Below are 27,810 nucleotides of genomic sequence, written 5' to 3' on the forward strand. Positions count from 1 at the left end.
ATTATTTCTAATTGATATTATTTCTAATTTTTTTAAGTGGGAAAATTATTTATTAATTACCAAATAATTTGTTTAAGAAAAAATCAAATAAAAATATATATAAATATAAATTATTTTATTTTATTTTTATAAGAGGAAATTCCTAAGGTACAAAAAGAGCTATTATTTCAACACTACAAAACACTATGCTGATTAATGATACCTCACCATATTTATTAAATTCAATTTTGTAGTACTCACAGTACTTATTTTTGTAGTTGCACCAATAGATATTGTGCACCAGAGGTGCCATTTCTAAAAAAGAGCCTACATGTGTTTGACTTTTCCAATCCTCAAAAACAAGGGATACTTGACCACTTTAGTAGCATTACCAGACCCTCCATCGCCATCATCACTCGCCCAAGCTCTCTTAAACTCCTCAACCACACGATCCACCAGAAGCTCCACACCCTTGTCCTTGGCCGTCTGATACGCTGACCACGACTTCAGATACGTGAGAAACTCCTCCAAATTCATAACCTTCTCACTCACAAACCGAAACGGCCCCGTTTCATTGGTCCCTTCATCCACGGGCTCAAATGGAAAATCAATGCCCCTGTACTCGTCCTCCACCAGCTTCCGCGCCAGGTCCCAGTAAGGCCCGGATTCTCCGTAGAATCGATCCAGGACTTGATCGACCGAGTCGTTGACACGTGGCAGAGTGTAGCACCAGGCTGCGACGACGCCGTTTGGCTTCTTGAGCACCCACCTGAGTTGGTCGTACAAGTTGGGGAGGTCGAACCAGTGAAGAGCTTGGGCTATGGTAACCAGATCGACGGTAGACTCCGGTGTTAATCTCTCTTCGATCTCGGCTGCGGACATGGCTGGCGGGGTTTGCTCGTAACGAATGTTTGGGAGTTTTGGTGCGAATTGGAGTTGCTTCAAGCTCGAGTCTGTGGCTATAACGTTGTTGTAGATCCCAGCTAGCTGAAATGAAAGGTGAAGCACAGTTCATCAGAATTCAAAATCAAAATAATGATAAAGCTGTTATTATCAGGAGAAACTCACGGAGAGGGCAGCTTGTCCACTTCCGGTGCCGATGTCCCAGGCGAGATCGTGGAGAGGAGTCTTGGAGGCTATAAATTCGAAGAGCTCTTTCGGGTAGTCGGGACGAGCCGAGGCGTATTGCTCCGCTTGCTTAACGTTAACGAACATTTCAGCCATTTTTTTTTCTCACTGATCAGATCAGAGTTCAGTTTTAGGACCAATTAATATTTTATTGGTTTTGGTTTTGGTTTTGGTTTTGGAATTAGTTGAATATTTATAGTTTTTTTGGTACTAAGCCCCTTTCATTTCATTATCTGATATGGTCTAGTAGAAAAGAAGAAGAAGCGTAAGTAAATTTGTTATTCTTTATTCCAAGTTCATTGACTATTGTTGTTTCCTTGTTTCTTCTTTGGATTGTAGAATTCAATTTGTACACGTTTGTTAACTAATTAAATATACACATTTCTACCCTTGATTCTTTATCAAGTTTAAATAATTAAATTTGATGAACATTCTCAATTATATATAATTAAAAATTTTAATTTAAATTTAAAACTTATATAATTAATACAGTTTAGTTATATTTTAGTCATGTTGATAAAATTTAAATTAAGAGTATCAAATATGTACGATTTTAAATTACAAGATACAAAATAAGTATTATTGAAAATATAAAGTATAAATATTTATTTCCATAAAATATAGAATATATAATAATAAAATTGCATTCTAATGGATGCATGCATGTTTAAGATGGTATGTATAATCTTAAGTAGATTTAATTTAGAGATTCTCTTGAAAAAAAATAAAGGAAATATAAGTTATGTCATGTTGTGCCAATTTCCATTATTTAGCTATGCCTCGTCCAATCTTATTTTTTGTGTCATGTCGTGTCAAAAAGCTAAATTCATATAGGAAATTTTATTTTTTATACCTACTAATAGGGATAATTACATAACAATTTTAACACTATTAACAATTTCAAATTGATGCTAAACATTCTCCTATTTCCCAAAATACTCCTCTCATTTTTTCACACCCAAAAAAATTAATATCTCACTTCTCTCTCTATTTCTCTCTCTCTCCCACTCTCACAAAAAACCCAGAGAAATTTCAACTCCCACCTCTGTCGATCCCACCTCCATCGAGCAAAAAAATCAATATCTCACTTCTATATAAAAAAAAAACATGATCTCAAGTTGGAACACCCATCCAATAAAAAGAAAACACCTTATAGATAAATTTGTCAGCAAAATGACTATCAACATGGAATAATAGAAAAAAATATTATCTATAGAAATAACATAGAAAATAGGATAAGAAAAATAAATATTATGGTATACAATATAATAGATAATCTTATCGAACAAATCAGTAATACTAGGCAGTGGAGTGGGCACTTGATTATAATGATCAATTTGTTGAGCTCTCGAACAAATTTTGATCATCTACAATATCACCAGCACATGCACATTCTCATTATGCACATTTTTATTGGCAAGTAAAAAAAAATCCACTCTATAAGAAGGAGATTTGTCCATAAGATTTTGAGTGTGATATTTCTGTTACTATGGTATACATTTCTGAAGCAGAGAAACTTTCGAACACTACCCAACAAGCAAGAAAGACTTGTAATGGAGCAACTTGGTCTGAAAGTGCCTATTGTTACAGGTAGTGTGCACGGTGTTCTTCACTTGATGAAGCTTTCAACTTCGAATGAGAAAATCGGATACACTAACAATCCTCGAAAGCTCCCCCGAGATTTTATATCAATCATATAAGGTTCTCGATTTTAGAAGATGATCCCTATTTTAGATAGGAGCAAAAGCAGATAAAGAGATTCTAATTAAGGAGTTCAGAATTCACCTTAATACACATCAACAATTTGATGGGACTCGTTGAGATTCGCAGTGCATTGAGTTTCTAATACCTTTTGCAGAGCATAATCGCATCTGCGAAAAATTTCATTAGAAACAACTTCCAGGCTACTTAATATAATATTAGTATGGTACAATGAAAAAAAAAATCATTTTGATAAATACCTCCAAGGGAGATGATCAAGAAACATTGATGGTGATACAACAATATCTTTGAAGCTCTCTCTGTTGGCAAGATAAGCTTTGTAACTTTTTTCTCTCTCTTGGATTCCCGGGCCTTTCCAAAGAGACATGTGGAAACTACTAGTTTGTGGCACCACGTGAATTATACGTCCTGGCAAATACATCTCTGGTGGATTCCCGGCTGATGCATTTTCAGATGTTCGTACAGTTTCCATAAACTCAGATACAGGATCGTCAACTCCATTGATTTCCCTAACAAAAGGATCGGTGAATTCACTTGGTTCACTTTCAATGACAAAATCCTTGTTATCGGTCTCACTGAAGAGGGAAAAGTTGCGATCACGTTTCTCGCATCCTACAATAAAATAATCTATGTTTCTTAAAATCTCTTCTGATTCATTCCCGCGAACACTGATTCTCATCATGTAAGAGTTATTCTAAGAAGAAAACTTGAATGACATTTGAGTTTGGGGTCAATCCCATGCTTCACTCTCATGGGTTTGGGATTTGAGTCCTCAGGAGATCATCACAAGAATATAAAAGATGAAGAAAAAAAACATTACTCAAGTGTGATTGAGAAGAAAGTACCTCTTGAATCAAACATGTCCTGATTTCCATATGCGTGGTCATTTTGATTTTCGGATCTTATTGTCCCAGAGTATCCATTTGAAGTTGGTTCCACTACTTCAGAACTATTTCTTTCGTAGTTACTCACATAGAGAAAGCGGCGTGCTAGCCTAAAAATCATGGTTGTATCAGTTGTGGAATCTTGTGAAAGTGCAGTTAAAGCAGCTGCTCGAAGTCGTAGGACTGACCCAACTGAAAGGCGCGAAGAGAATTCATTGTTCAAAACAATGCTGTGAAAAGGCCAAAATCAGAAGGCGAGGAGAAGAAACAAAAACTGGAGAATTATATATTTAGTATAGCTTAATCTAACATAACTAGAAGAATCAGCAGATAAATTATCTAGCAGTACGAAATAATCTAGCATATCTACAATAAGCAATTACATTTACCTTGTAACAAATGGTGAGCAAGAATCTGCTACAATTGAATCCACACAAGGAAGGGGTCCATATGCATAAACATGTAAATTTGGATATTTGTGATATAGCTGCATATAAAATTTTAATAGAAACAAAGTTACTTCCTTGCATTTCAACTTTAGACAGTTTGATATAAATTGACTATAACCAAAAATCCAAAAAAAAAAAAAGAAATGCAATATATAAGTACATTTTTAGAAAATAGAATGGGTTCAAACTTGATTTTTAACCAAGAATAGCTAAAGTTCGCATTATGTCACTTCACTAGCACACTAAGCATTTGTGCACGTCAAGGATTCATATACTGAAGAGGAAGACACATGAGGCTACAAAGGCAATCAGAGAGGGACAAATAAGAGAGAATGTGGAGTAACTAAGGCAATACAAAGAGAAGCCATGATTTATTTAGTACATTTTAAACGTTACTCTTGTACATTTTATCAATTGTAGTGCATCGTGATCTTAATTTCTTCTGCAGCGAACACTGGATTGACAGCTTTGACAAAGTTGATTGTAATGGATGTTTTCTGAGATAATGAATAAGAGCAGGTGGCATCATTGTAATTCCTTTGCATTTTTGTTCCTAAGCATATGATTTTTGTTGCCTCTTGTGTTTTTTCTGAAGTTATATCTGTAAGAGCTAAGTTAATTTTCTTGTCATATAAATTTTCCTACAAAGTTTGAAGTACCAAAGTAGTGGTTGAGTTTATGAGATAAAAAGGTAAGAGCTGAAAAAGATTTTGGTAGAGGTGAAATATATTCATTAGTTCCCAATATGAAAAATCTTGTCTCACTTTTGTAGAACTGATGTACCACTTAATGTTTCTTGGCTTTACAAGTATTTTTCTACTGAAGAAAATTAAAGTATATAGGGATTTACAACCAAACATGCACGCGGTACAGAAAGAAGGGCTTTAGTCAAGAAAATGTTGCAAAAATAAAAAACTATCCTTACACATGATGGGGATTAGAACCCCTGCCCCCTCCCACACACACTCACACCCCAATCACTTGCTAGCCGCAATTGGCGTAAAAAAACTATCCTTGTGGAGTTGGCGGTATCAGGATTTATTTATTTTCTGATGTTTCAACACAGGCACATTACATAGTATGGGTGAAACTGAAGGGATGAACAAGATAATTGCCACATTCAATAATTATGTAATCGCTACTCCAATGTTCAGAAAATATGTCCAGCAGTGGAAAGAATATAAGTTATTTTAAAGCATTCGAGCCTAAAAAAAAAAAGGAATATAAAATCATAAAAGTGAAAGCACACAGTTACTTCAAGTGGAAATCCATACTCTCATTCCTAGCAAAGCAGCAATGGCCCCTCCAAGGGAATGACCCACTATGCGAACATTGTAGCCCTCACATTCACACCCAGCTCCCAGTAGAGAAGAAAGAAGGCCATTTGAACTGGATTCTGCAACTTTAAAAACATTACCAACCATCCAAACATGAAGGAAAAACTCAAGTTCAGAACGGAAATATCTGAAGGCCATTGATCATTGAACATGGAACAATTCGGGACATACAACTACGGACTTCATGCACTTCTTCTCAGTTTCATATGCCTCTAAATTGTGTTCAATTTTTATTATGCTAGAGTATTTATTTATTTAGGGATATCATGTCAATTATGATCACTGTAATTATTCAGGATTATCTTCAGAAGTTCATGGCCCAACCATAACGATGTATATTAACACAAACAAAGAATTACAATGTATATTTATTTATCATGGATTCTCCTAGAGAAGCCCAAATGTACGTGTGTGTGTGTGTGTGTGTATTCGTGATAACTTGGCTCTAGTCTTGACAAAGCTGCATGTATATTTATATAATCATGGATTCTCCTAGAGAAGCTCAAATGTCCGAATTTCTCAACAAGGATCCCATAATATATGTTAATATCTTATTTATATTTTCAGACATATAAATATATTATATACATAATTAAATGAAAATAATTTTCAAGATTGTTAACTTACTAAATTAAATATTGACCTTCAGTTTAAAATTAAATTGAACTTGAATGAGTCAAGCCTGAATGGACACTTGAACGAGTCAAATCTAGATCCAATATTAAGCATGCACATTATTATGGTTTTCTCACTAGGTCACAAGGGAAATTTTTGTTAATCAACCTACTGAAATTAAAATAAATAAATAAAATATTACCATCATCTTCATCATTTCCTTCAATTTGTATATAGAGATTCCTTGCAGCTTCAACAATGCCCGAGTGCCCATAATGTGGGAAAGATGAGACAACTTTCTGCTTAATTTCAGGGTTAACATGACTACTGCTGCACAACACAATACAACAATCTCTATTAATAAATAACTAAAAGCAAGAAAAAATAACACGCAGACACAAACAAAAAATAAAAAGGTATGACAAATAGTTCAAGCCAAATTGTGTGCGCACAAATTTTCCCAACTTAGCAACTGTTATTCACAATTGCCATGCCTGCTTCAGCCAATAGAAGCCATATTCCTAATTAGCAATTACCATAAATATAACAACAATAAGCACACACAAGCAACATAAGCACTTTAAGGATACAAATAACAAAAGCACCAAGCAAAAGCACTAATTTATTTGTTAAGCTCTTTTTGCATCGTGTCCAAGAACTTAGGATCAAATCACATTGCCATAATAGTTGCAGTTAGAATATGTGTTTAGGCTGAGCATGTGATTGTGTGTATTTGGTTAGTTAGTATCCCTAGTTTTTATGGATTGTATCTCAGTAGTTAATACTCCTGAAAAGTTATTTTTCCTAATCTTTTTTTTTATTTTTAAAAAAGAGACAAAGGTCACATGTCCAAGAGTGACCTCCTCCCAAATTCATTGAGAGTCCTCACTTGTGGCTGAGGAAAACCATGGTTGATTATGGTTGGGCCATGAAAACGAAGAAGGGAATTCCTTTCAACTCTTTCTAATGGTACAACCATAGCACCACCAAATCTACCACTCTAGCTAGCTTGATTGATAAACACACAAAGGGATTGACATAGCACGTGTTTGATTTCCTCGTGAACAAGCTTGGCCTCATCAACATCTGCAATCAAGCTTGGGGAACAGCGTTGGCAGATTAAACGAGCATAGAATTTGATTTAGTCAAAGGAGAATTAGCCTTTCACCTTTTTTTAGCTGTAAAGATCTGGTTTCTGAAATCTGATTTTGTATGTGTATAGCCTTGATTCTAGGAGATTGTTACTTGACTTTATTTTTTGCTTAGCATGTTTATGTGTCCCTGATCTCTTGATTGTATAATACACAAGTTATTCAATTCATTTTATAATTGCAAAACTATTTTTTAGCATATGAATGACTAAGTTCTGAGGCTCTCTCACATCCTGAAACTACAACAGACAGACATGCATGCATGTAATGCACAGACAAAAACAAAGAGAATAGAAGAGCAATACTTTATCATCCCATCCAAGTCCTTTGCAGAAAGAATGCATTCTCTACATAAACCATCAATTATCAGATCTTCAGGGGTCTCAGTTCCCCGCACAGCAATCAATAATGTTCTTAGATGATGCAGAACAATTACAAAATACGCTGCCTCGCACTTTGCCTGAAATAGAAAGTACATAAACAAAAGAAGAAAACATTAATTTTATTAGTTGAGATCCTTCATGCATTATCCTGTCATCAACCCATTTTAGTTATAAGAACATAAACCCATTTTAGTAATACAAGGGGTTTTGTTTTAAAAAAAATTATAATAAAGAAAGTTGGGGGTTGCTATATGGCTAAAGAGTGCCAGTTTCTCTGTTGGTTTCCTTTTCCGATTTGTTAAGGGACTAAGATTACTTGATGTAATTCTATCTGTTTTATGTTTTTCTGCTATGTCAGTTTTCTGGGACCTTTTGAATCATCGTTTCTTATTTTACCAAAAAAAAATGAAGACAGAGTTCTCTAACTTAAAATAAATACTGTTATCCTAACTCCCAAGAAAAATAAATAATGATCTCCTTGACCATTCAACTAAAGTAGTTCAGCATTTAATTCAATGATAAGCTCGTCATTCGTATTCAACCCAAACACCTTTCTGCCCAAGAAAACTGAAACCCAACCTACTTTGGCAGTAATATCAATAACCAAGACAAATTACACTGACTGGAAAGGTGAGGGACAACCCACAACATATCTCCCACCTGGTTAACACGCCCTTTTCGAAGTACTTCTGGGGGTACTTTAGCATGTTTTAAAAAGGCTGCTGCATTCCCCCTCCACCAGTTATCACCATCAAGTTTGGGTCGCCTGAGAACAAAGAAGCATAATTATAAATATAGTCAAGGGTGAATGTTATCTTCTTCATTAAGAAAAGAAAATGAAATATAAATATTAAATGTAAATTCCAAACACTTGATGATAACAAATCCTTGACAAGTCAATTTTGTAGGATAATATTAGCTATCTCATATGTGTGCATCAGCGTCTACTCATTGAATTAATGACCTGTTGCGCATCCAGGGAGTCAAAATCCCTTGTCTATAGAGCCACACACAAGGAAACAAGAAAGGGTTTCTTCCAAAATCAAGTAAAGGGCCCTGCACATGTGGTTTGTATATGTTAAAAATGAAATGACAGAAAATAACAACATAAGAAGAGCTTGTACTACTTCTACCGTATAAGCTGCTTCAGCAAATTTATGAAGAGCTGCAGCCTCCTGAATCTGTTCTTCAGGTGCTTTCATGCCCTCATCATAGGAATTCGGTGACTCACTTTGCTTCTGCATCAAGGCTAGACCTGTACATCAATTGGCTCTCAAATCTCATTTCATGCAACAAGAAAGGAACGCAAAAATAGGAACATGAAACTTGATGTATGATAACAACAAATACATGACATAATCATTTAAAAGGTATTTGATAAAAACAATACTGACAACTATAAATAGTAAGAAAATTTTAAATATAGGAGGGATACCCATCATAGTCCGTAAGTTATCCCCTGGTCTACTAATTTGTCTTTCTACGATTAGGCATTCAATTGAAACTTATTTTGCATATTACTGTTTTGATAAGATACGAGACCAATATTGATAATACAGGTATGGAAGAGAAAACCACACAAAAAAACCAAGAAAAACAACAATAGCCAAACAATAAAAAAAAAATTAACTTTATCCCAAACACAGTACGAATTGTCTTCAAAAAACTTACTTTTCTCACAATCATCCATCCATTACAGTGGTCTAGTAGAATTATGTATGCTTATTTGGGCTCACTAAACTCAGACCAACCAACACATCACCGTGGTCTAGTAGAATTATGTATGCTTAATTGGTTTAATACTACGTAATCTCCTTTTTCCAAAAAGACTAACCACAGCTTGTTGTGGGTCTTTCAAAATTATATTCGGGTCTCCACCGTAAACTCCACAATTATGCCCTAACTTCCACCTTATGTCTTCACCCAACAATGCTCCATCTTTCTTCCCCTCCACCACTTCATCTTCCCCAACCTCCTTGATTAATTCTTCATCTTGTCCTATGAACTGCTCATCGATTAATCAAGAAGGTGGTGTCTTCAGATCATCGCATTTTCCATCATTTACTTAAAAATATATATATATTTAATATGCTGATAGTATTAAAAGAATACAACCTACTGTAGTGTCAAAATCCAGAAATACCTGCCAACAATTCCAAATGTCCAGTGCCTGATGCACGATAAGCAACAAGATCCCCAAGTAATCGAGCTACTGAAAAAACTTCATCTTCCTCCAAGGCACTCCTAGAGAAATAAAATCACAAGTCAAAATCAGAAAGCACAAAAGTGTTAATGCATGCACACATGCTGATGCCAACCACTAAACAGAGGAACCTACAAGTATTTGCCACGTCCTAGGCAGCACAAAACCTCACGAATACCATGATCAAATACCTCCCTGTAATGGGATTTCCATGCATCATCATTGGTTCCATAGTATGATCTCCACTTTAGAACGTCAGATCCCATAAAACAATGTAGTATTGTAATAAAGCATGCCATGAACATAAAGAAAATAAGTAAGTACTCCTTCCACGGGCTACTGCCTGCTACTAACCCTGTTTTACATAGTCAATAAAAAAGACCATTATTATTATTATTTGTATGCAAAAAAAAAAAAAAAAGCAGAAGGGAAAAGATCAGGTCATATGCTACATATTCTAATATTCCTTGCATACCACGGATTTCATGTATGATTAATTATATATGAGGAAAGAAAACGTTTATAAATAAAACTCATCACAAGTTTTATTCTAGCAACATGTATGAAATTATATCTTTTTTTTTCTTAGACTTCTCCACATTTACAACCCGATCAGTAAACACTCAAATGAAAAATAGAAAAATAATATCATAGCAACAAAGTGCATGGAATCACCTTTAGCCTTCTAATATCATTACAGTCACGATAAAAAATAATAATAAAAGAAATGTTCCACAATCTGGTCATTTTAGCATTTTAATTCTTGGCTTTTTTTTTCTACTGGTTTAATGATATATCGAGCACAGTAAGAATTATGATACTTATCATCCATTGGCCTATTTCAATAACTAAACAATCAATCAAAACAAAAACAAAAAAGAGCCAGCACAACAATACTTAGATTATTAGATAATAACCCATAAACAAATACAGTCTCCAATTTAACAGATCTGACAATTAAACAAATCGACATCATTATAACTTCAAAATATATATATATATATATATGAGTACAGTACTGATATGACTTAGCCCACTTGAAGGATGGTTCAAAGCATTTTTACTTCATATAAATAATAAACTGTATATATCTTCAGTTAATGACAATGCCATGATTAGAGCATGAATACAATCCAGAAAAAGAGGAGCCATGGAAATAAGCTTAGATAAAGTTAAAGAAATAAATGACATATTGCGTGAACATATCAATATATGCACAAGGAGATTTTTTTTAATAGAAACAAAACTTTGCATTAATCAGTGGGATAAATCAACAAACTAGAGGTGATTCACAAACATATACAAATATATCTATATATGGCCATACAAAATCCAAGAAAAATAGCAGTATAATATATATCAGAAAATAACTTCTTCTTTTTTCTAGGAAATAGGAAGAAAGCATAAATCTGATTAAAATAAATGGACGGGAAGAGCTCACCTTACCTAAAATGCAATCACTTGATTTGTGATCATGAGACGCGTAGCTAGCAATTGTGAACACGAGGTAAGTTGCACCAATAAATTGCAGCATATTAACAACCATTGCAAACCGAGTCCACCAAAGCCATCGTTTATACCTCATCTGCTCATTGAGAAACTATTTTACTTTGTATATAACCATATCTTCCAAAAGAGAGAAAGAGAGAGAGAGTTACACTGCAATTTGATTACCAACTCTTCTTAATTAAAGAAGGAAAGTATCACATACATGTTAAAACTACAATGCAGTATGATCACATCTTCACAATGTCAATTATCTAAAATCTCATTCCTTTACTTCTGAAATGAGCATCCAATCCTTTATATATATGTACAGTTCCGTTGATGTTATATCATACAAAAAACTGAATCTAAATAAGGATCAATAAGTCCCAGTTTCAAGTAACAATTTCCTAGACAGAGCATGAAATGTATACACACATACAAAAAAGGACAATGTAACTCATAACACTCTTTTGATTCCATATTTCCACATAAGAGCAAAACCTAACATTTAGTGTCTATTCACCATGGAAGAACATTAAAATAAACCAAACTTAGATCACAAAAACAGTCACTTGAGAAAGTTTATCATCATCAAAGAAAAGAAAATGTGGACAATGAAAAATTTAATGTGAAAGTTGGTGTAAATGAAGAAAGAAGCGCAATGTTACCCTTCTTTCATGGCGAATAACGGTGTCAACGACAGGCGTGGCATCTGCCGGAGAATCGACAATGGTCATGGCGGTGGCTTTTTGGGCTGCGGCAGTGAAAAAGGTGGTAAGGATTCTGAGAGCGGCGAAGAAGGAGAGGAGGAAGAAGGGAATGAGGAGGCGACGATGGCAAGAGGGGTAAGCGATGAGGAGGAGAGAGGCGGAGAGAAGGATGAGGAGGGAGTTGCCGATGAGGGAGACGACGGTGACCCATCTCAGACTCCGCAACCGAGAAACCAATATCCTAATCATTTATTCATTTATTTTTTATGGAATAAAACAATTTATTGAGTTATATATATACTAGCTCCCACTTTTACATCTTTATTATCTTTTTTTTTTAAATAATTTGTTTAAATTATGTTTTGTACCACACTAATTATTTTAAAAATAATTTAGGAATATTATATGGTAAGGACTTCAAAAAGAGCTCCACCGGTAGGGCTTTTGTGTTTACGACCCGTGAATAATTTTCGGCGTAATTTTTTGTTATGACCGTGCATATTGTAGTTATTTAGAGCATAGGCAAATTTTCAAAAAAATCTGAATAATCTACAGTACCGAAAACTAAGTTCAAATATATTGTTTTCCACACGCATACAAAAATTAGTCACGCTTGCAATAACCTATTTTAAAACTGATTTTTGGCAGTGTAAATTTATAGTAAGTTCTAAATAACTACAATACACACGCTCATAAAAAAAATGCACCGAAAACTGTTCACGAATTGATAATACAAAAAAGTCCCACCAATAGCGGCTCTTTTTGAAGTCCAACCTAGAAATTTCCAATAATTTAAATAGACCTCTATGTGTACTAAAGAACACTATAATATTCGTGATTTTATAATTACCTCTCAATAATTTAACCAGTTGTGAAAATACTTTTCAACCCTTTTGGATTAGAATTAAAAAAAAAAAAAAAAAGTCCCCAACAAAAACAATGACTTGACTGGCCAGGCCATCACAACAAGTTCATAGTGACACTCAAGGAGAAAACTTCAACACAATGGCTGGCTTTAGGTGTAACTGTGTACAAATGAAACTATAAAACCCTTGGCTTTATGTTAGTAACCTCCCAATAATTTAAATCAAAATTGTGGGGGATACTTCTTACTCTTATAAATCTGAATTTTGACAGTAATTCTACTAATCCTGCTCATGTACATTATATCTTAAAACACAAAACTACATTCCATTGCGAATGCCCAGAATGAGATCCCAATTTGAGTGGCAACAAAATCACACAAAAAGGTCATTCCATCAGCTTCAGCAATGGGAAGAAACAATGCTTGATCAACTCAATGCAGTGAAACTGCAGTCAAGTCAATCTTGGGCACAGGCTCAAGTCAAAGAATGGATGAACTCATAAAATTATTTCCTGCTCTGCCCATAAGAATATCCGTGTGTTACTTTGAAGCTGAACACGGTGTGTTCCAATTTTGGCTTCGGTTTCCCTCGATGATGTCCAGTTTGTCATGCTCCATATCAGCTTGCACCAGTGGAAGATTGTTTCTTTTTTTTCTTGTGTTTGGGCTTCACTGCATCCTTCAAAGTTTTTTCTCCTTTAGATTGCTGTTCAGATTGAGCTGGCTCAACCGCTAAAGATCCTTGATTAACAACTTTAGGAGGTTCCTCCAGCTTGGCCTCAGATAAGGTATTCTCTTTTTTCGATTCCTCTTGTTTCTTATTAGCTGTCGACGTTCCTGTTTCCACAATTAACAAAGTTGAGAGAAAAGATGATAAGGCAATTTTACTCATCCAGAAGGATGTGATGTAAGTTTTAAGAAAGAGTAGAAATAGAAGAAAAAAACTATAAAGGGGTGTTTGGTATAGGGTAAAATGAAGGTGGGAATGAGAATCTAAATCAGTTCCTATATTTGGTTCAAATTTTAAGAATGTAAAGTTAATAATTTGTGTGAACCTCACATATATTTTAAGATTAAAGTAAACCCTTTTGTACACAAGGGTTATCTAATTCCCTCTACACTTTTCAAAACAACTCAAAACAAACAACCATAACGATTTTCATTTGTTAATGCCCATATGCATTTGATAGCATTACTGAGGTAATCAAAATATGAGAACAGAGTTTTTCCTATTTCTATAAGAGATATCAGCAGAGCAGTACCACGCGATGCTAGAGATGCTTCTAAGAATTTTGGATCAACACCCTTCGAGTAAGGATCCCTGAGGAAAAGAAGAAAATTATCAAATGGAACTAAATCAACATCAAAGGTTGCAAAGGACATGAAAGAGCTTCAATGGAAGATTAGCTGCAACTTCACTAGTGACTGCTGCCTTTAGAACAAATATCATATTATCACTCTAAAACCCAATACAAGAAAAGAAGCTTGCTTTTATATAAATAGTCTCGAGAAATTGACTGCCTATCAAGAAAATATTTGAACTATGAAACTGATTTCATTGAAAATTTGTAAAATAAGGCTTTTGGCTGCCTCTAGTCGGTATGCCTTCGCTCAAAGAATAAAAACTAAAATTTCTCTCAACACAACTTGTTCTTGGAGTTTGACAAACTTATAAAAGAAAACCAAATAATCTATTAAGAAGGGGAAAAAAGGATTTAATACAGCTGCTCACATGCGATAATAAAACAAAATGCAACAATTGAGCACAGATTACACACTTGAATATGTAAAAATCATTGAAAAGGTTTAAAGTGATCAAAACTCCCTTAGCTTTTCCTAATAAATGATTGTACATGTGTCAGTTATATATCCAAACATGTTCAAATTATACTGTTTACTAAATCCTGAGCATTACATTGAAGTGAAGTTAACAAAAGCTAAAATATATGTTTTTTTTTAAACAAAAAAAGAATTAGCAGCGTACCAAGATGAGGCGCCCCCGATGAAATTCTCCGCACCCTCATTTCCCTTCTTAGTTTGTTCTTGTTCTAATGATTTAGTTCCCCCTTCAACATTTTCAGATTGACTGGGAATGATGGTAGTTTTCTTATCAACTAGCGGGCTCTGTTTTTCCCTTAATTTAGAATCAACTCCATCAATATCCATAGCAGTAGAAGCAGGATGGCGTTTGATCTTCTTTAATGCTCTCTGTGTGTTAAATGAATCAACCTAATAGAGATGTATTCAAAAAGTTATAAATGTAAAAATGCTAGTTAAAAATCCTTCTAAAGTAAATTTGCCAAAACGAACCACAATACTAAACGCGCTGCACAACATGAGGGAGAAAATGGGTTCTTCTCCTATCACAATATTTATATGAAGGCATTGCAACCAAGGAAAAAAAGGGTTATTCTCCTATCACAATATTTACGATGAAGGCTTTGCAACCAGTTGTTTCTCTAATGAGATTCAGAAATAATCTGTATACATTCAAAAAGAAATTTCATAGAGGAGAAGGAAAAATAAACATACTGCCTTCTTTATCTTCTCTGTTATATCACCAGCTTTCACAGAAGCAATTCGCAAACACTGCATGATAACACTTTGTAAGACACCTTCCCCTCCAGCCTTTTGAATAGAACAAATATCACCATTTGCATTAAGTGTGGTAGTCATTCGCCCTCCCATAACAGCCTCTTCATGATGAGTTGGGTCTATTACCTAGCCAACATTCATACAAATTTAGAAGAAAACTATATGTGCCAACCTCCTAACAAAAACTCAAGATAACCCCCAAGAGACATTTTTAGCTTACCACACTACTTTCACTACCAATGAATGCAAAGGTTACTGCTATAGGAAGATGATGTATTATCAGAGGTAATGGGTCTCTCTCCTGCCACAATGCAACACATTACAAAATTCAAAGAAAGTTCAGTGGATAAAGTATGCATCAAATTTCTCATCTCTCTTACAGTTTTTCTCCACAAGTTCAACACAAAATTCCAAAGATATTCCATATGCAAACCTCAGGCCGATGTACAATCACTTCTTGACCATTGTCTCCTCCTAATGAGCATTCAGGCCTCCGAAACGTCATGAGAGCAGCCAAAGCAGCAATATTTGCAGTATCCACAAGGTTTCTATTAACAAATTGTTCAAAATGAAAACTAAATATACACACTCAAATCAAATGAATTACAGAAAAGGAAAAAATGAATTGGTGCTAGAGGGGACAAAATTTACAGCTTACCCTCCATTATCTAGAATGTGAAGGTCAATACGGATGGCCCAAACCAATTTCCCTGGAAGAACACAAAGCGATTCAGTGTCAACAGCCCTGCTTTCTCTGCACATACATTTCAAAATTCCACTTGTTCAAACTACTATGCACAGCACACAGTTAATTTTTTCTTTCATTTTACTAATGGCAACGACTATCAAACCTTAGGCCACGGTCTATAACGCGGCCGAGCTCAACAGCAGCCTCGCTGGGGCGGCCAGGCTCGAAGGAAGGGTCAGCCATGGGGGAGAACTCGGTGAAGATGGAAAGCGAGCCCTCGTTGGAGCGGTCACGATAGGGCTGAACCAGCTGGCCCGTGACAAATCCCATGACATGGGTTTGGCCAAGCTGCACCTCCGCCGAGCCATCCTCCTTGCCGAAGGTGATGATGAGATTGCGGCAGTCGAATGGACGGCGACCGTCGAGTCGGAGGTCGGAGAGAAGAGCGTTCTCGATAAATTTCTTCTCATTGAGTGTGAGACGCCATGAATTGGCCAGTCGTTGCTCCATTGTTTTCTTCCACTTCGGGAATTTGAAGCTCTAAAATACAAAATAATAACAAACAGAACAAGGAGTGATGACCTAATGTTAAAATCATATGCTAGTTTTGTAAAGTACAAATATTTTTGTTGGTTTATACTTTTATATCTTTATATCATGTGTTTTTTTTTACAATGTTTTCTTAACTAAAATCACATATAATTTACCAAACTAATAATTCAGAACAAAAATAAAATCATTCTGCTTAAAAACTGTGTTGTTATACCCATATTTTTTCACATATATTTGTTGACTGTTTTGAGCAGTTGAGATGACTTCAAAAGTGTGAAGGGATTTAGGATCGAGTAAACTTTTTCACTTTATTTGTGGCTTACACAAATTATTAACTTTACTTCTTAAAATTTAATACAGAAATAATCTCTTTCTCACATTTACTTTACTTCATATCAAACACTCCCTTTTGGATAGTCTCTCCTATTTTTGGTATTTTGATTACTTAATCTATTGTAGCTATTTAGAATATCGGGCAAATCTTTAAAAAATTCTAAATAATTTACATTATCAAAAACAGAGTTCAAATATGCTACTTTTCATGCGCATCAAATAAAATAGTAGTACGTGTAATAAATTATTTAAATTTTATTTTCCACGTTATAAATTATTCAAATTTTCTGAAAATTTGCAAGATATTTTAAAGCTTTTGTGTAATGCCCTACCACCCTAGAGTCGTTACCATGTAATTTTAAAATGTGACAATAACTCGCTAATCAAGGTTTTAGACTGAAAAGTGTGATTAAATCGGAATAAAAACTCATTTAGTGAAAATTAAGTATAAGGTCTGATCATCCATTAATGTTATAAAAGTGATACATTGGGATCCCAAAATATAGTTTCAAAATATATTTACAACTTAAATGTTAGAGTACAGTCGACCTAAGTAACAAAATCAAACGTTCACAACGTGTCCCTCAAAACAACCCCAGCCGTGGCGGCCAGACATGTACGCGTTGCTTCAAGCCCTCCAACTCATGCTTGGTCGACCTTTCATTTACCTTTACTTGCACCATAGAGCACCCGTGAGCCAATACCATTCAAGAATACTCACGCACATAACATATAATAATTAATTCCAGTAAATGCATAAATTTAAACAGATAACAGACTATTCACATAACGACACGGTCTTCACCGAACGGGTGAGTACAACACCCTGGATGGCCATGCATGGCAGCCTACATTCAACATGTTTGTTGTCGTTCGACTTGCATTAAACATGCTTATCGCCATTTCCGGTATTCGCCGATCAATCATAATCATGCAAACATAGCATAACAACTACAAATATTCATACACAACATTAAACACAAATAATCAGGCCATGCCCTGTTCTACGAGCACCAACAGTTTTTTTACCTGTGTCCCGAGCTGATCGACTAGTGCGATCCCGAGCACGATCCCCTAAACTCGAGCCTTGACAGCAAAGCCTAGTCACAGTGCAATAATAATAAACATCCATCAAGCCCTAAACTATTTTAAAACTTCGCAATAAGATGGGTATTATAGAATTTCCTTTTAGTTTATTTATATATTTGTTATATTATATATGCAATTAGCTGCAAATATTGTATTATTGAAAATTCATTTCGCTTAAACAATGAGATGCGTACTATAACTACAATATATAAAGTCATATATAAAAAATTAAGACTAGAACTAGACAAATACCAAAAACACAAGAACGTGAGTCAGTAATCCCTTTTTAAAGGGGGTTGCTTTTTCTATACTATAATGTATTGCATATAGAAGTTGTAACATGTATTTTTTTTTTTTGAATAAAAAGTTGTAACATATATTAAAAAATAAATAAACTTATATTTTGTGTGTGCACGTGAAAGGTATACCAGGATATTTAAAAGGGAAAATTTATTGCTAAAATATATATAAATTTTGTGTTTACTAATAGCTACATACCAATTTTTTTTTTTTTGTGTTGAAAATATTAATTTTCTTTTATTCTGGTACAACCCTTGAGTCGAGTCAATATCTACATGTTGGTTCACGCTTTAATACTTTTACCATAAAAAAATAAAAAATTGGTATTTGGCCGCAAGTTAAAATTTACAAGTATTTCAACTGTAAATTTTTCTTATTTATTTTTTAGAAAACAAAAATAAGATTTTATTAAAATATTTTTTAATTATTTTTATAATTTAAAATATATTTTAATTTAAAAAAAAATTATAGGATTTAAACATAAATGATGATATGAAAAAAAAAACTGAGACTTACTTAAGGAGACTGTTTGGTAATCTTTGACAATATGTTTGGTACGAAGATTTTTATATTTTTAACAATCTTATAGCGTTGGAGTCAGATTATTCCATATTAACATAATTCAAATCCTTACAAACTTATGGATTTTAAAGAGTATCATCAATAATATTACAGTGGGTCTTAAATCTAATTTTTTAAATCTTATAATAATTTAAAAATATAAAAAATATATATTAATCTGTTTTAAATAAAATAAAAATTAAATTCTAAATTTTGTTTTTTTCTTCTAAAATATAAATTTAAAAATTTGGATCACATATAATGTTTTAAGGTCTATCCGATCCGATCTAATTATTCATTGGATGATGAATTTTTATAACCGATCCAATCTAATTATCTTGTCTCAAACAATCTAATTCGATCCAATTATCAATTCAATTAATTCAGCTTTATTAATTAAATGTGTCTCTTTGCTTATGTATTTGATCAGATTAGATCCATTCAATATTTTTTAGTATTTATTTAGCTTAATTTTTTTAAATAATTCATAATATTATAAATAAAAAAACTAATATATTTAAAATGATACAAAATCATACAAATACAACATAAATTACAAGTATAATCCTAAATAAATAAATATATATATAATTGAATTATTCAGTTTGATTAAATTTCTTCATATATCACCCAACAATCGATTCAATCAAATTTGAATCTTCAAAATCCAATCCTATCAAATTATAATCGGATATTAATTTTTTGGCCATCGTTATTGCACACCCTTACTATTGATTAGTCAAAATTAAAACTTAACTATGGTTATAGAAATGAAAGAATAAGTTAAAAAAAAATAGTATTTAGTCATAAATAAACAGAAGGATAGTTTTGGAAGAATTTACTAAGTGAGATGATGCAAATGGAAGACTTTCTTAAATATGAATAGTTTTGGGGGCAAAATTGTAATTATGAAGAATTGCAAGACTTTGACTAAAAGACAGTCATGGCTCTCCTCCCCACTCACACTCACTCTCCTTAAAACAGTTGAATCAACACAAAATCAAACCAAACCATAGAAAACTGGTCGAACACGAAGCTCTCTCATCTCACAACTCTCAAAACCCATTTGAATTGTGGCATTTTTGAGCTCTGACAATGGCGGAATCCAACACTGTGCACTCCTCGCTCGTCACATATGCTTCTATGCTTTCGCTTCTCTCTCTCTGTCCACCCTTCGTTATTCTACTGTAAGCTCTTCCAATACTGGTTTCATTGTAATACTATCAGTTTTTTGCTTATTTGTGTCTGGGCTCGGACAATGAGTTAATGCTGATTCATGGTTTTCTTTTTCAATTGGTTGATATTTTCATGTTTTTCGATTAGAATTGTTTAACCCGAATCTCTTTTTGTCTGATTCAATTTTTAATCTTCGTGGAAATTTTTTCTTGGAATGATTCTATAAAGAGATTTGAAGATTGTAGAATCTGTAATTTCATGTGAATATATTTCTTTCTTTTGCGGAGATCCTTTTTTTTTTCGACGATGTTGTGAAATGGGAATATTTTTCTTTATACAAGTGTAGAGACTGTACTTCGTAGATTCAAATCTTGAGATAATTGATTTCGTTTTTGGATGCTAACTCGGGTTGACTAATTATCAACTTTGAATGTCACTTCAGATCCGTGGATTACTTAATTAGTATGCATGCATGTTACCTTTTTTAACTTTCTCCGCTTGGCTGATGAGAAAATGGAGGAAAATATTAGGAATGAATCTGGGCCTGTCATAGTTACGTTGATATTATTAATTTTACTCATTGTAGGAAAACAGAATAAAAAATAAAATAAACTTGTTTATGAGATCAATATACTCTTCTTCTGGACTGGAAGAATAAGATAGAATAAATATACGAGCAGCCCACCTCATAAAACTACACTTAGTTGCTGAAAAGTTTAGTTATATTTAAAACATCAATGTCAAACTCGTGAGGCTCTTAGGTACAAGTAAAGTTGTTATTATTATTTTCTTTTCATCTTTCTGTGCAAGTTGGAAATGTTAAAGTGGACATTGAAACGGCTTAGAATTGGTTTTTTTTTTCTTCTCTTAATTACATTGTGGACTCCCTTTCATGTTTGTTTCTATTGCAGTTTTTACCATCGTTTTTCAATTGTAAAAAATGCTTTAAACATTTAATTATTCAACAACTGTTTGCCTCGTCTGGCTGTTAATTTATATTTGATTATTAGTTTAACATACAAATTTCTAGTAATTGAAATCGAAGTGTTATACTTAATGCAGGTGGTATACGATGGTACACGCTGATGGCTCTATTTACCAAACTTTCGACTACTTAAAGCAGCATGGGGTGCAAGGATTTATCGATATATGGCCCAGACCTACTGCTACTGCTTGGAAGTTAATTGCATGTTATGCTGCTTTTGAGGCTGCACTTCAGCTACTTCTACCTGGAAAAAGGGTAGAGGGCCCAATATCTCCTACTGGGCATCGGCCTGTATACAAGGTGTTCATGATACTGATTAGTATATTAATATGATCTCCATATCAAATGTCATACAATCTTACGTCACGTTTCTTGAACGTTCTAGCAATGCTTTGGTCTTACACTAAATTGTATCTCTTTGTTTGATACATGTATGGAATTTTTTAGTTGCTGATTTTGAAGGTTGTCAATCTTATTACGCTTTCAGATGGGCTTAAATTTCAGCTACTTAAATTTTCCTTCAGTATTGTAAATTTCTTACTCTTTAGTTCATGCCCTTTACAGGCGAATGGAATGCTAGCGTATTTTGTGACACTGACCACCTATTTTGGCCTTTGGTGGTAAGAAATTTTTCCATGATGGCTTACCAGTCAAGTTGAAAAAGCTTTTAGAGCCTGAAGTTATTATAGTATTACTCAGTTGTGTAGCATCTTTTTCATTTAAAACCGATGTCTTAGGTTTTATTCATCTTATTTTGTTTTTCAGACTTCACCTTCTGAATTATTGCAGTGATCACTAATTCACTATGATTAATGTGCATCATTATTCATTACAATGTTATTAATTAAGTTGTCTGTTTTACTCTTATTTACAAATTCTTTGTGAAATGTTGGAATTTATTAGCTGATGAGATATTCTGAAATTTCATAATGTTCCAAGTGAAATATTTCATTGTTTTAAGTTAAAGGACAGTGCTGCTGGTTAATTACTGTTTTAAAAGTTAGATGCTTATATTGTTCAGTTTGGGATTGATATAAGCAATGTGATATATTATATCTTGGTACTCTTTTTTGGCTGTTTTCAGGTTTGGCATATTCAATCCTTCAACTGTTTATGATCATTTGGGAGAAATATATTCTGCCCTTATTTTCGGAAGCTTGGTTTTTTGCATTTTATTATACATAAAAGTAAGGATTTTGAATTGTTATGTAATACAATTGTTGTTCCCCTTTCACAAATATGAACTTAGAGATACATTTTTGAGACTCTTTCTTTCTGTTTTAAGGGCCACGTGGCACCGTCTTCCACTGATTCTGGCTCGTCTGGGAACATCATAATTGATTTCTATTGGGTAAGTGTGATTCTTCTGGGATTTATGTTTTTCTTGTTTATTAAATTTGGGATGTAGTAAATTAGAAAAAAACTGTAATGAGATAAGGTTGTGAAGGTACATGTAAATTTAGGATTGTCGACCCCGTGTTCTTATATAACTTCATCTATATTTCATACTCAACAGGATAGGTTTTTGGAGTGTGACATTCTTTGTAAGGATAATTCACCTATCAGTTGTTCTTAAGTCTTATTCAAGGGCTTTGTGCTATCACATGTAAATACTTACTAGAAATCACAATAGTGCTCTGCTTGATTTCTTCTTCTTTTTTATTTATCTCTTTTTTTAATTTAAATAATCATAATAATAAAATTAGCACCAGTCTTGGCACCAATTGTCAACTGTAAAAAGGACTTTGAGTGGATTTTTGGTGGTGGTGGTTGTTACTTGTTTCTGTTAGTTTTTGTTGTTGTCATTTTTACTATTTCACTTTTGCTAGAGAGTATGTGCTTTGTAGCAGCTTAAACTCTGCAGGATTACTAAGTGTATACGGTCATTATTGAAATTTTCCCAAACCATAACTACCTATCAATTTTCTCAACTTGTACTCTGCCAATATCCTTTTGAATTTTGATTGTCTTTTTGCAGGGTATGGAACTCTATCCTCGCATTGGTAAAAACTTCGACATTAAAGTTTTTACAAATTGCAGATTTGGAATGATGTCTTGGGCAGTTCTAGCTGTAACCTATTGCATAAAGCAGGTAGCGTCTATGGGATAGTTGTGAATTATGCCTAATTATGTCAGTAATTCAGCATCACTTTGTTTATGTCTATGGTGTTGGTTGATGTGCCAGTTGCAATATGAATTGCATTTTAGGTTTGAAACTTGGTTCGCTTACATTTGAGATATGTGGCAGCAGTGTAGTCACTGATTGTGTGAACTTAGACTGTTAAAATTTTATTAATGAATCTGAGTTGCTTTGCGACAACATCTCTACAATCCATTTCCAGCGGCCAATCATTTTCCCTCTTGTTCAATGATTGTTTCTCTGTATAATTCATTTGAACAAAAAGAACACTTAATCTTACTTTACTGTGTGCCCGTGCAGCTGGCCTGGTGGTTATTTCTTACCTCTAAATCAGACCTGACCTTCCTGTTTTACACTTTTACAACAGATTGCTTTGTGTACACACTCTTTAGCTCTTTTGCTAGTATTTAACTTCTTTCTTTTTTCTTTTTACCAGTATGAAGTGAACGGCAAAGTAGCTGATTCAATGCTTGTTAATACTGTATTGATGCTGGTGTATGTTACTAAGTTTTTTTGGTGGGAAGCTGGATACTGGAGCACAATGGATATTGCACATGATCGAGGTTCTACATCCTTTTATTTTAACTTTCCATCCTTTTTATCCATTATTTTATTAAACAGCATTTTGACAATAATCTTCTGGATGGTTTGATATTTTGGAATATGTACAAATTTAGATGTCTTATTATTTTTTTGAATGCATACTAAGCATAACTTATATTTATGAATTAAGTGAGATAGAAATAAGATAACTTGTTTTCTATGAAGTCATCATCATTAAAGTCTCTCACTTTCGTTACCATTCGAAGATTATAGTTACTTCCCCTTTAACCTTTTCCATCTATTGCTGTATTTGATCCCAATTACTTGGACTGGCTTCCATGACGTTGCAAATTCTTGGCCTTAATTTTAGCAGATAAATTGTTTCTACTACCTAATTTTTCACTGTGATTAGAAGAGAACAAATAATTATTAAACAAATGTTCTTGTAGTGCTGAATTTATCTATTGCTTCTTTCCCATTCTTTTGGTTTGTTCATACTTTCTCTCATTTGGATCATTGTACCTATCATTTTGACAGCTGGTTTTTATATTTGCTGGGGATGCCTTGTATGGGTGCCTTCTATATATACTTCTCCTGGCATGTACCTGGTCAATCATCCCGTACACCTTGGAACTCAGGTATAAAGTTTTCTATTCTAAGTTTATTTGGTCAATAAAATGTAGTATTACTGCTTTCGTTCAGGAACAGTTCCAAAATGTTTTTCAACCTTTTCAAAATGTGAACACTTTTCTGCATTACTAGAGACTAGGAAACTACAGCAATGGCTATGTAGATACCTTGGTGGGACTAACTTTAGACCTTATGGAAGCAAACCACATGTCTTACCATTTGAGCTAACTTCTCTTGGTATATACCAGTAATATTATTATTAGCTTGTAAAAGCTGTATATTGGCAATTTGATTCTAGATTTGAGTTAGAAGCTGAAAATCTATTCTACCAGCCAAATGCAAAAGTTGAATGCTTGTAACTTTGTTTGTCAGCTGCCAAGCCCATGAGATGAGCGTAGACTTGATTTTTTTTGCAACCAACCATACTTTCTTTCCTGTCTTATTTCCCCATTGTCCCTGTTAAATTAATTCTTAATTTTAGTTGTCTACTTTGCTTTGTCACAGTTGGCACTCTACATCCTAGTAGCAGGCATTCTTTGCATATACATCAACTACGACTGTGATAGGCAAAGGCAAGAGTTTCGCAGAACAAATGGCAAAGCTTTGGTTTGGGGTAAAGCTCCATCAAAGGTATATGGTTCTCTGAAGCTCGTTATTTGGTTCTCATTATACATACAATTTTCTGTATATCTGCTGCTAAAGTCTGCATAATTCTTCCCTTTCTGTTTCACAGATAACTGCCACTTACACTACCACAACTGGGGAAACAAAAAGCAGTATTCTTTTAACTTCGGGATGGTACGTTTTCAGGCTCTGCCATGTAAATATGAACAAATGGGTTTTGTTTTTCTTCATGGTTATGAATGCGGGGGGTGAGCATGCTGTTGTTGACCTACTTGCTCTCCAACAGGATGTTGGAAACCTTGAAATGGGTACACTATGTATATAAAATGAGCATTCTAACCATGTGGATGGTTTGGTTTTCTGACAGAGGATGCTTTCTTCTTCTTTTTCTATGAGCCATTGTCCTAATTTGTCAAATGCTAAAATTCTAAAAACAAAGTTCTCTGGTTCACGCAGGTGGGGATTAGCTCGACATTTCCACTATGTCCCAGAAATATTAGCTGCATTTTTCTGGACTGTTCCAGCTCTTTTTAACCACGTAAGTAATTTTCCTTTTGGGGGTTAGATTTGTTTATGTTGTTAGAAGTTTGTTTGAATTGAATCACTTTTGTCCTGCAGGCTTTACCCTACTTTTATGTGGTGTTTCTTACAATTCTTCTCCTCGACCGGGCGAAAAGGGATGATGATCGGTGCCGATCCAAGTAAGCAAACACAATTTCATCATTTGTTTGTGAAAAATTATATGTCCCTTAAAAATTGCAAGGGTAAACCTTCCAAATTTAGTTTTTCAAATAGATCCCGAAGTTGAGGTAATTCATCAGTTAAAACTTACCTTACGAGTGCTGCTAGTTTATTTGCTTGTATGGGAGAGACAAACTCTGATCATGTTAGTGGTTTCTGGTCCAACAGGTGTAGGCAATTTACAAACCGATGCTAGTGTAGAGAAAAATAAATAAGTAGATGAAATGAATAATGGTTTGCGCGTTTTCATACAGATAAAGGCATAAAATCTTGACATGTGATTGTTATTGTAGGTATGGAAAATACTGGAAATCGTACTGCGAGAAGGTTCGGTACAGGGTCATCCCCGGAATTTACTGAGAAAATGTTGCACAAGTGTTTGTTCTATTTTGAGAATGGCATGTATATTCAGCCTTTCTAAATTAAATGATGGCAGGCTGGTATCATGTTGTTGTTATTGTTGTTTTTGTAATGGTCAACTTTATGGATGTTGTATTTCTCTCATCTTCAATGACCAAAAACTTTTCTTGTTTAGGAAAATTACTATAAAGTTTTGTTAAAGTGAGTTGTTAGATTTGCATCTTGTTTGTGATTGTTTGTTGTGTAAATAATTGCATCTTTCTTTCATTGTGGTAGAGTTTTTGAGTTTCTATCTAGACAAGACTATGATTGCATCTTTCTAGATCTTGGTCTATCTTGGTAGATTTCCATTCAAGGTGATGGTAGATTTTATTTTAGGTATTTTCTTCCTTGATGTTACAACTTTTTATAGCTTGCGTTATCTTTATGGAGTTTTGTTAAGATTTATTAGTATTAGAACTCTAATGATTGAGTTTTTGTTGAAATTTTGTTCTCTATTGATAAAATCTTTGGAATTTAATTATTTTTCCTCAATAGAGAAAATAGTGAGCTCACATTATTAAAACTTAGAACACAAAAACTATAACAACAATCTATAAACTCCATGAGTGCCACTGCTACATGTTAGCGAGCAAAAGAACCAAGGAATCAATGGCCATTGAAAATTTGAATTTTACAGTCTGATACCATGTAACAAGAGGTGAAGAGAATTGTATTTACTTATATTAAGAAATAAATATATATTTATATGCAAACTAGGGAAACATATATTTATATGCAAATTAGGGAAGCTATTCTAAGAAATTATGAGAGAATAAGAAACTAATTAGTCCTAATTTATAGTTAATTTACAATTAATATGAACAACTAATATATATAGCTAACACGAGTAATAACAATTCTCTTATGTAATACTAAATAATAGAATGAGCTCTATGTAGAAATGAGTTTTCCATTCCAAAGGTCATTCCACTAAACCAAATGTGCACATGTTTTTTTGCTGCCACCTCAAAAATCATTTAGTATTTACTCTATTTTTTTTGTTTAGTAATTCATGTTCGGTGTTTTAACTATGATTAAGAATGTATGTATTAGTCACACATGGCTTACATTCTGAATTAATTTCATTAAGTTATTTTAGTTAGTAGTATTGTTCTAAATTGTTACCTAAGGTATTTAATGATACCTAACATGAATATGTCTTTCTTTATATATGAAATTTATTAATATTAATATTTGTTGTCTGTGACACATGGCATAAGTTAAGAGTGATTAGGGGTCCCTGTAGGCTATTTAAAGCTCCCCAAAAGTTGTTTAAGGCTCCACGGGAGCTGAGTCTAGTTCGTATTACCGTTTGTCACCATTATCGTTTGTCACCATCAGAGGAGTACATCCTCCGAAAGTATTACCTCCCGAGGACCTAGTCAAAGAATAATACTCTAGGCTGTAATCATCTCTTCTGAACTTGTGAGAACTCTTCTCCGGAGTAGGAGGACAGTTGCCAGGTGTCAAGCAAAGAGACACCCCGGACCACAGACAACCTTATGATACCTACTGTCACAGAGATCGTAGTGTCGAT

The 27,810-nt window shown here is 33.9% G+C and overlaps 4 protein-coding genes across 6 annotated transcripts; 1 reads left to right on the forward strand and 3 right to left on the reverse strand.

Annotated features, from left to right (window-relative positions):
* Positions 1 to 100: 100 nt before the first annotated feature.
* LOC133821779 (uncharacterized) lies at positions 101 to 1,279 on the reverse strand. Its single transcript, XM_062253921.1, has 2 exons — positions 1,048 to 1,279; positions 101 to 966 (listed from the first exon to the last, which is right to left on the reverse strand). The coding sequence occupies exons 1-2, from the start codon at positions 1,201 to 1,203 to the stop codon at positions 307 to 309; spliced, it is 816 nt and encodes a 271-aa protein (XP_062109905.1). The 5' UTR covers positions 1,204 to 1,279; the 3' UTR covers positions 101 to 306.
* A 1,064-nt stretch (positions 1,280 to 2,343) lies between these two features.
* On the reverse strand, positions 2,344 to 12,317 carry LOC133821780 (uncharacterized). 3 transcript variants are annotated; one of them, XM_062253923.1, is made up of 14 exons: positions 12,008 to 12,317; positions 11,298 to 11,436; positions 9,987 to 10,206; positions 9,792 to 9,892; positions 8,782 to 8,903; positions 8,613 to 8,704; positions 8,309 to 8,414; positions 7,571 to 7,725; positions 6,317 to 6,441; positions 5,437 to 5,558; positions 4,103 to 4,200; positions 3,675 to 3,943; positions 3,069 to 3,441; positions 2,344 to 2,978 (listed from the first exon to the last, which is right to left on the reverse strand). In XM_062253923.1, the coding sequence occupies exons 1-14, from the start codon at positions 12,296 to 12,298 to the stop codon at positions 2,894 to 2,896; spliced, it is 2,298 nt and encodes a 765-aa protein (XP_062109907.1). In that variant the 5' UTR covers positions 12,299 to 12,317; the 3' UTR covers positions 2,344 to 2,893. The 3 variants fall into 3 exon arrangements, with proteins under 3 accessions (XP_062109907.1, XP_062109906.1, XP_062109908.1); XM_062253922.1 differs by having other exon boundaries at positions 6,317 to 6,444; XM_062253924.1 differs by lacking the exon at positions 12,008 to 12,317 and having other exon boundaries at positions 6,317 to 6,444; positions 11,293 to 11,430.
* Positions 12,318 to 12,982: 665 nt separating this feature from the next.
* LOC133821782 (exosome complex component RRP45A-like) lies at positions 12,983 to 16,785 on the reverse strand. Its single transcript, XM_062253925.1, has 8 exons — positions 16,361 to 16,785; positions 16,168 to 16,263; positions 15,943 to 16,057; positions 15,730 to 15,810; positions 15,447 to 15,635; positions 14,899 to 15,143; positions 14,177 to 14,235; positions 12,983 to 13,751 (listed from the first exon to the last, which is right to left on the reverse strand). Exons 1-8 carry the CDS (start codon positions 16,705 to 16,707, stop codon positions 13,534 to 13,536), a joined length of 1,350 nt encoding a protein of 449 aa, XP_062109909.1. The 5' UTR covers positions 16,708 to 16,785; the 3' UTR covers positions 12,983 to 13,533.
* Positions 16,786 to 20,005: 3,220 nt separating this feature from the next.
* Positions 20,006 to 26,451, forward strand: LOC133821783 (7-dehydrocholesterol reductase). Its single transcript, XM_062253926.1, has 13 exons — positions 20,006 to 20,219; positions 21,271 to 21,493; positions 21,758 to 21,813; positions 22,278 to 22,380; positions 22,479 to 22,544; positions 23,172 to 23,285; positions 23,770 to 23,896; positions 24,414 to 24,514; positions 25,011 to 25,136; positions 25,240 to 25,304; positions 25,587 to 25,668; positions 25,749 to 25,831; positions 26,165 to 26,451. The coding sequence occupies exons 1-13, from the start codon at positions 20,128 to 20,130 to the stop codon at positions 26,229 to 26,231; spliced, it is 1,305 nt and encodes a 434-aa protein (XP_062109910.1). The 5' UTR covers positions 20,006 to 20,127; the 3' UTR covers positions 26,232 to 26,451.
* The last annotated feature ends 1,359 nt before the right edge of the window (positions 26,452 to 27,810 follow it).

Source organism: Humulus lupulus, chromosome 3 (genome assembly GCF_963169125.1).
Source record: "Humulus lupulus chromosome 3, drHumLupu1.1, whole genome shotgun sequence".
NCBI lineage: Eukaryota > Viridiplantae > Streptophyta > Magnoliopsida > Rosales > Cannabaceae > Humulus > Humulus lupulus.

Bases quoted from the DNA above. Each gene is read 5' to 3' on its own strand.
- LOC133821780 (XM_062253922.1), bottom strand. From the start codon at position 12,298: ATGATTAGGATATTGGTTTCTCGGTTGCGGAGTCTGAGATGGGTCACC. The intron at 11,437-12,007 runs GTAACATTGCGC...CTCAATGAGCAG, and splicing joins TTATTCGCCATGAAAGAAGG to ATGAGGTATAAACGATGGCT. The intron at 4,201-5,436 runs GTATGGATTTCC...TTTTATATGCAG, and splicing joins CTGCTTTGCTAGGAATGAGA to CTATATCACAAATATCCAAA.
- LOC133821779 (XM_062253921.1), bottom strand. From the start codon at position 1,203: ATGGCTGAAATGTTCGTTAACGTTAAGCAAGCGGAGCAATACGCCTCG. The intron at 967-1,047 runs GTGAGTTTCTCC...CTTTCATTTCAG, and splicing joins GTGGACAAGCTGCCCTCTCC to CTAGCTGGGATCTACAACAA.
- LOC133821783 (XM_062253926.1), top strand. From the start codon at position 20,128: ATGGCGGAATCCAACACTGTGCACTCCTCGCTCGTCACATATGCTTCT. The intron at 21,494-21,757 runs GTGTTCATGATA...TGCCCTTTACAG, and splicing joins GGCATCGGCCTGTATACAAG to GCGAATGGAATGCTAGCGTA. The intron at 23,897-24,413 runs GTTCTACATCCT...TCATTTTGACAG, and splicing joins GGATATTGCACATGATCGAG to CTGGTTTTTATATTTGCTGG.
- LOC133821782 (XM_062253925.1), bottom strand. From the start codon at position 16,707: ATGGAGCAACGACTGGCCAATTCATGGCGTCTCACACTCAATGAGAAG. The intron at 14,236-14,898 runs GTACGCTGCTAA...TCTTTTCCTCAG, and splicing joins ATCGGGGGCGCCTCATCTTG to GGATCCTTACTCGAAGGGTG. The intron at 13,752-14,176 runs GTACTGCTCTGC...TTGTGGAAACAG, and splicing joins AGCATCTCTAGCATCGCGTG to GAACGTCGACAGCTAATAAG.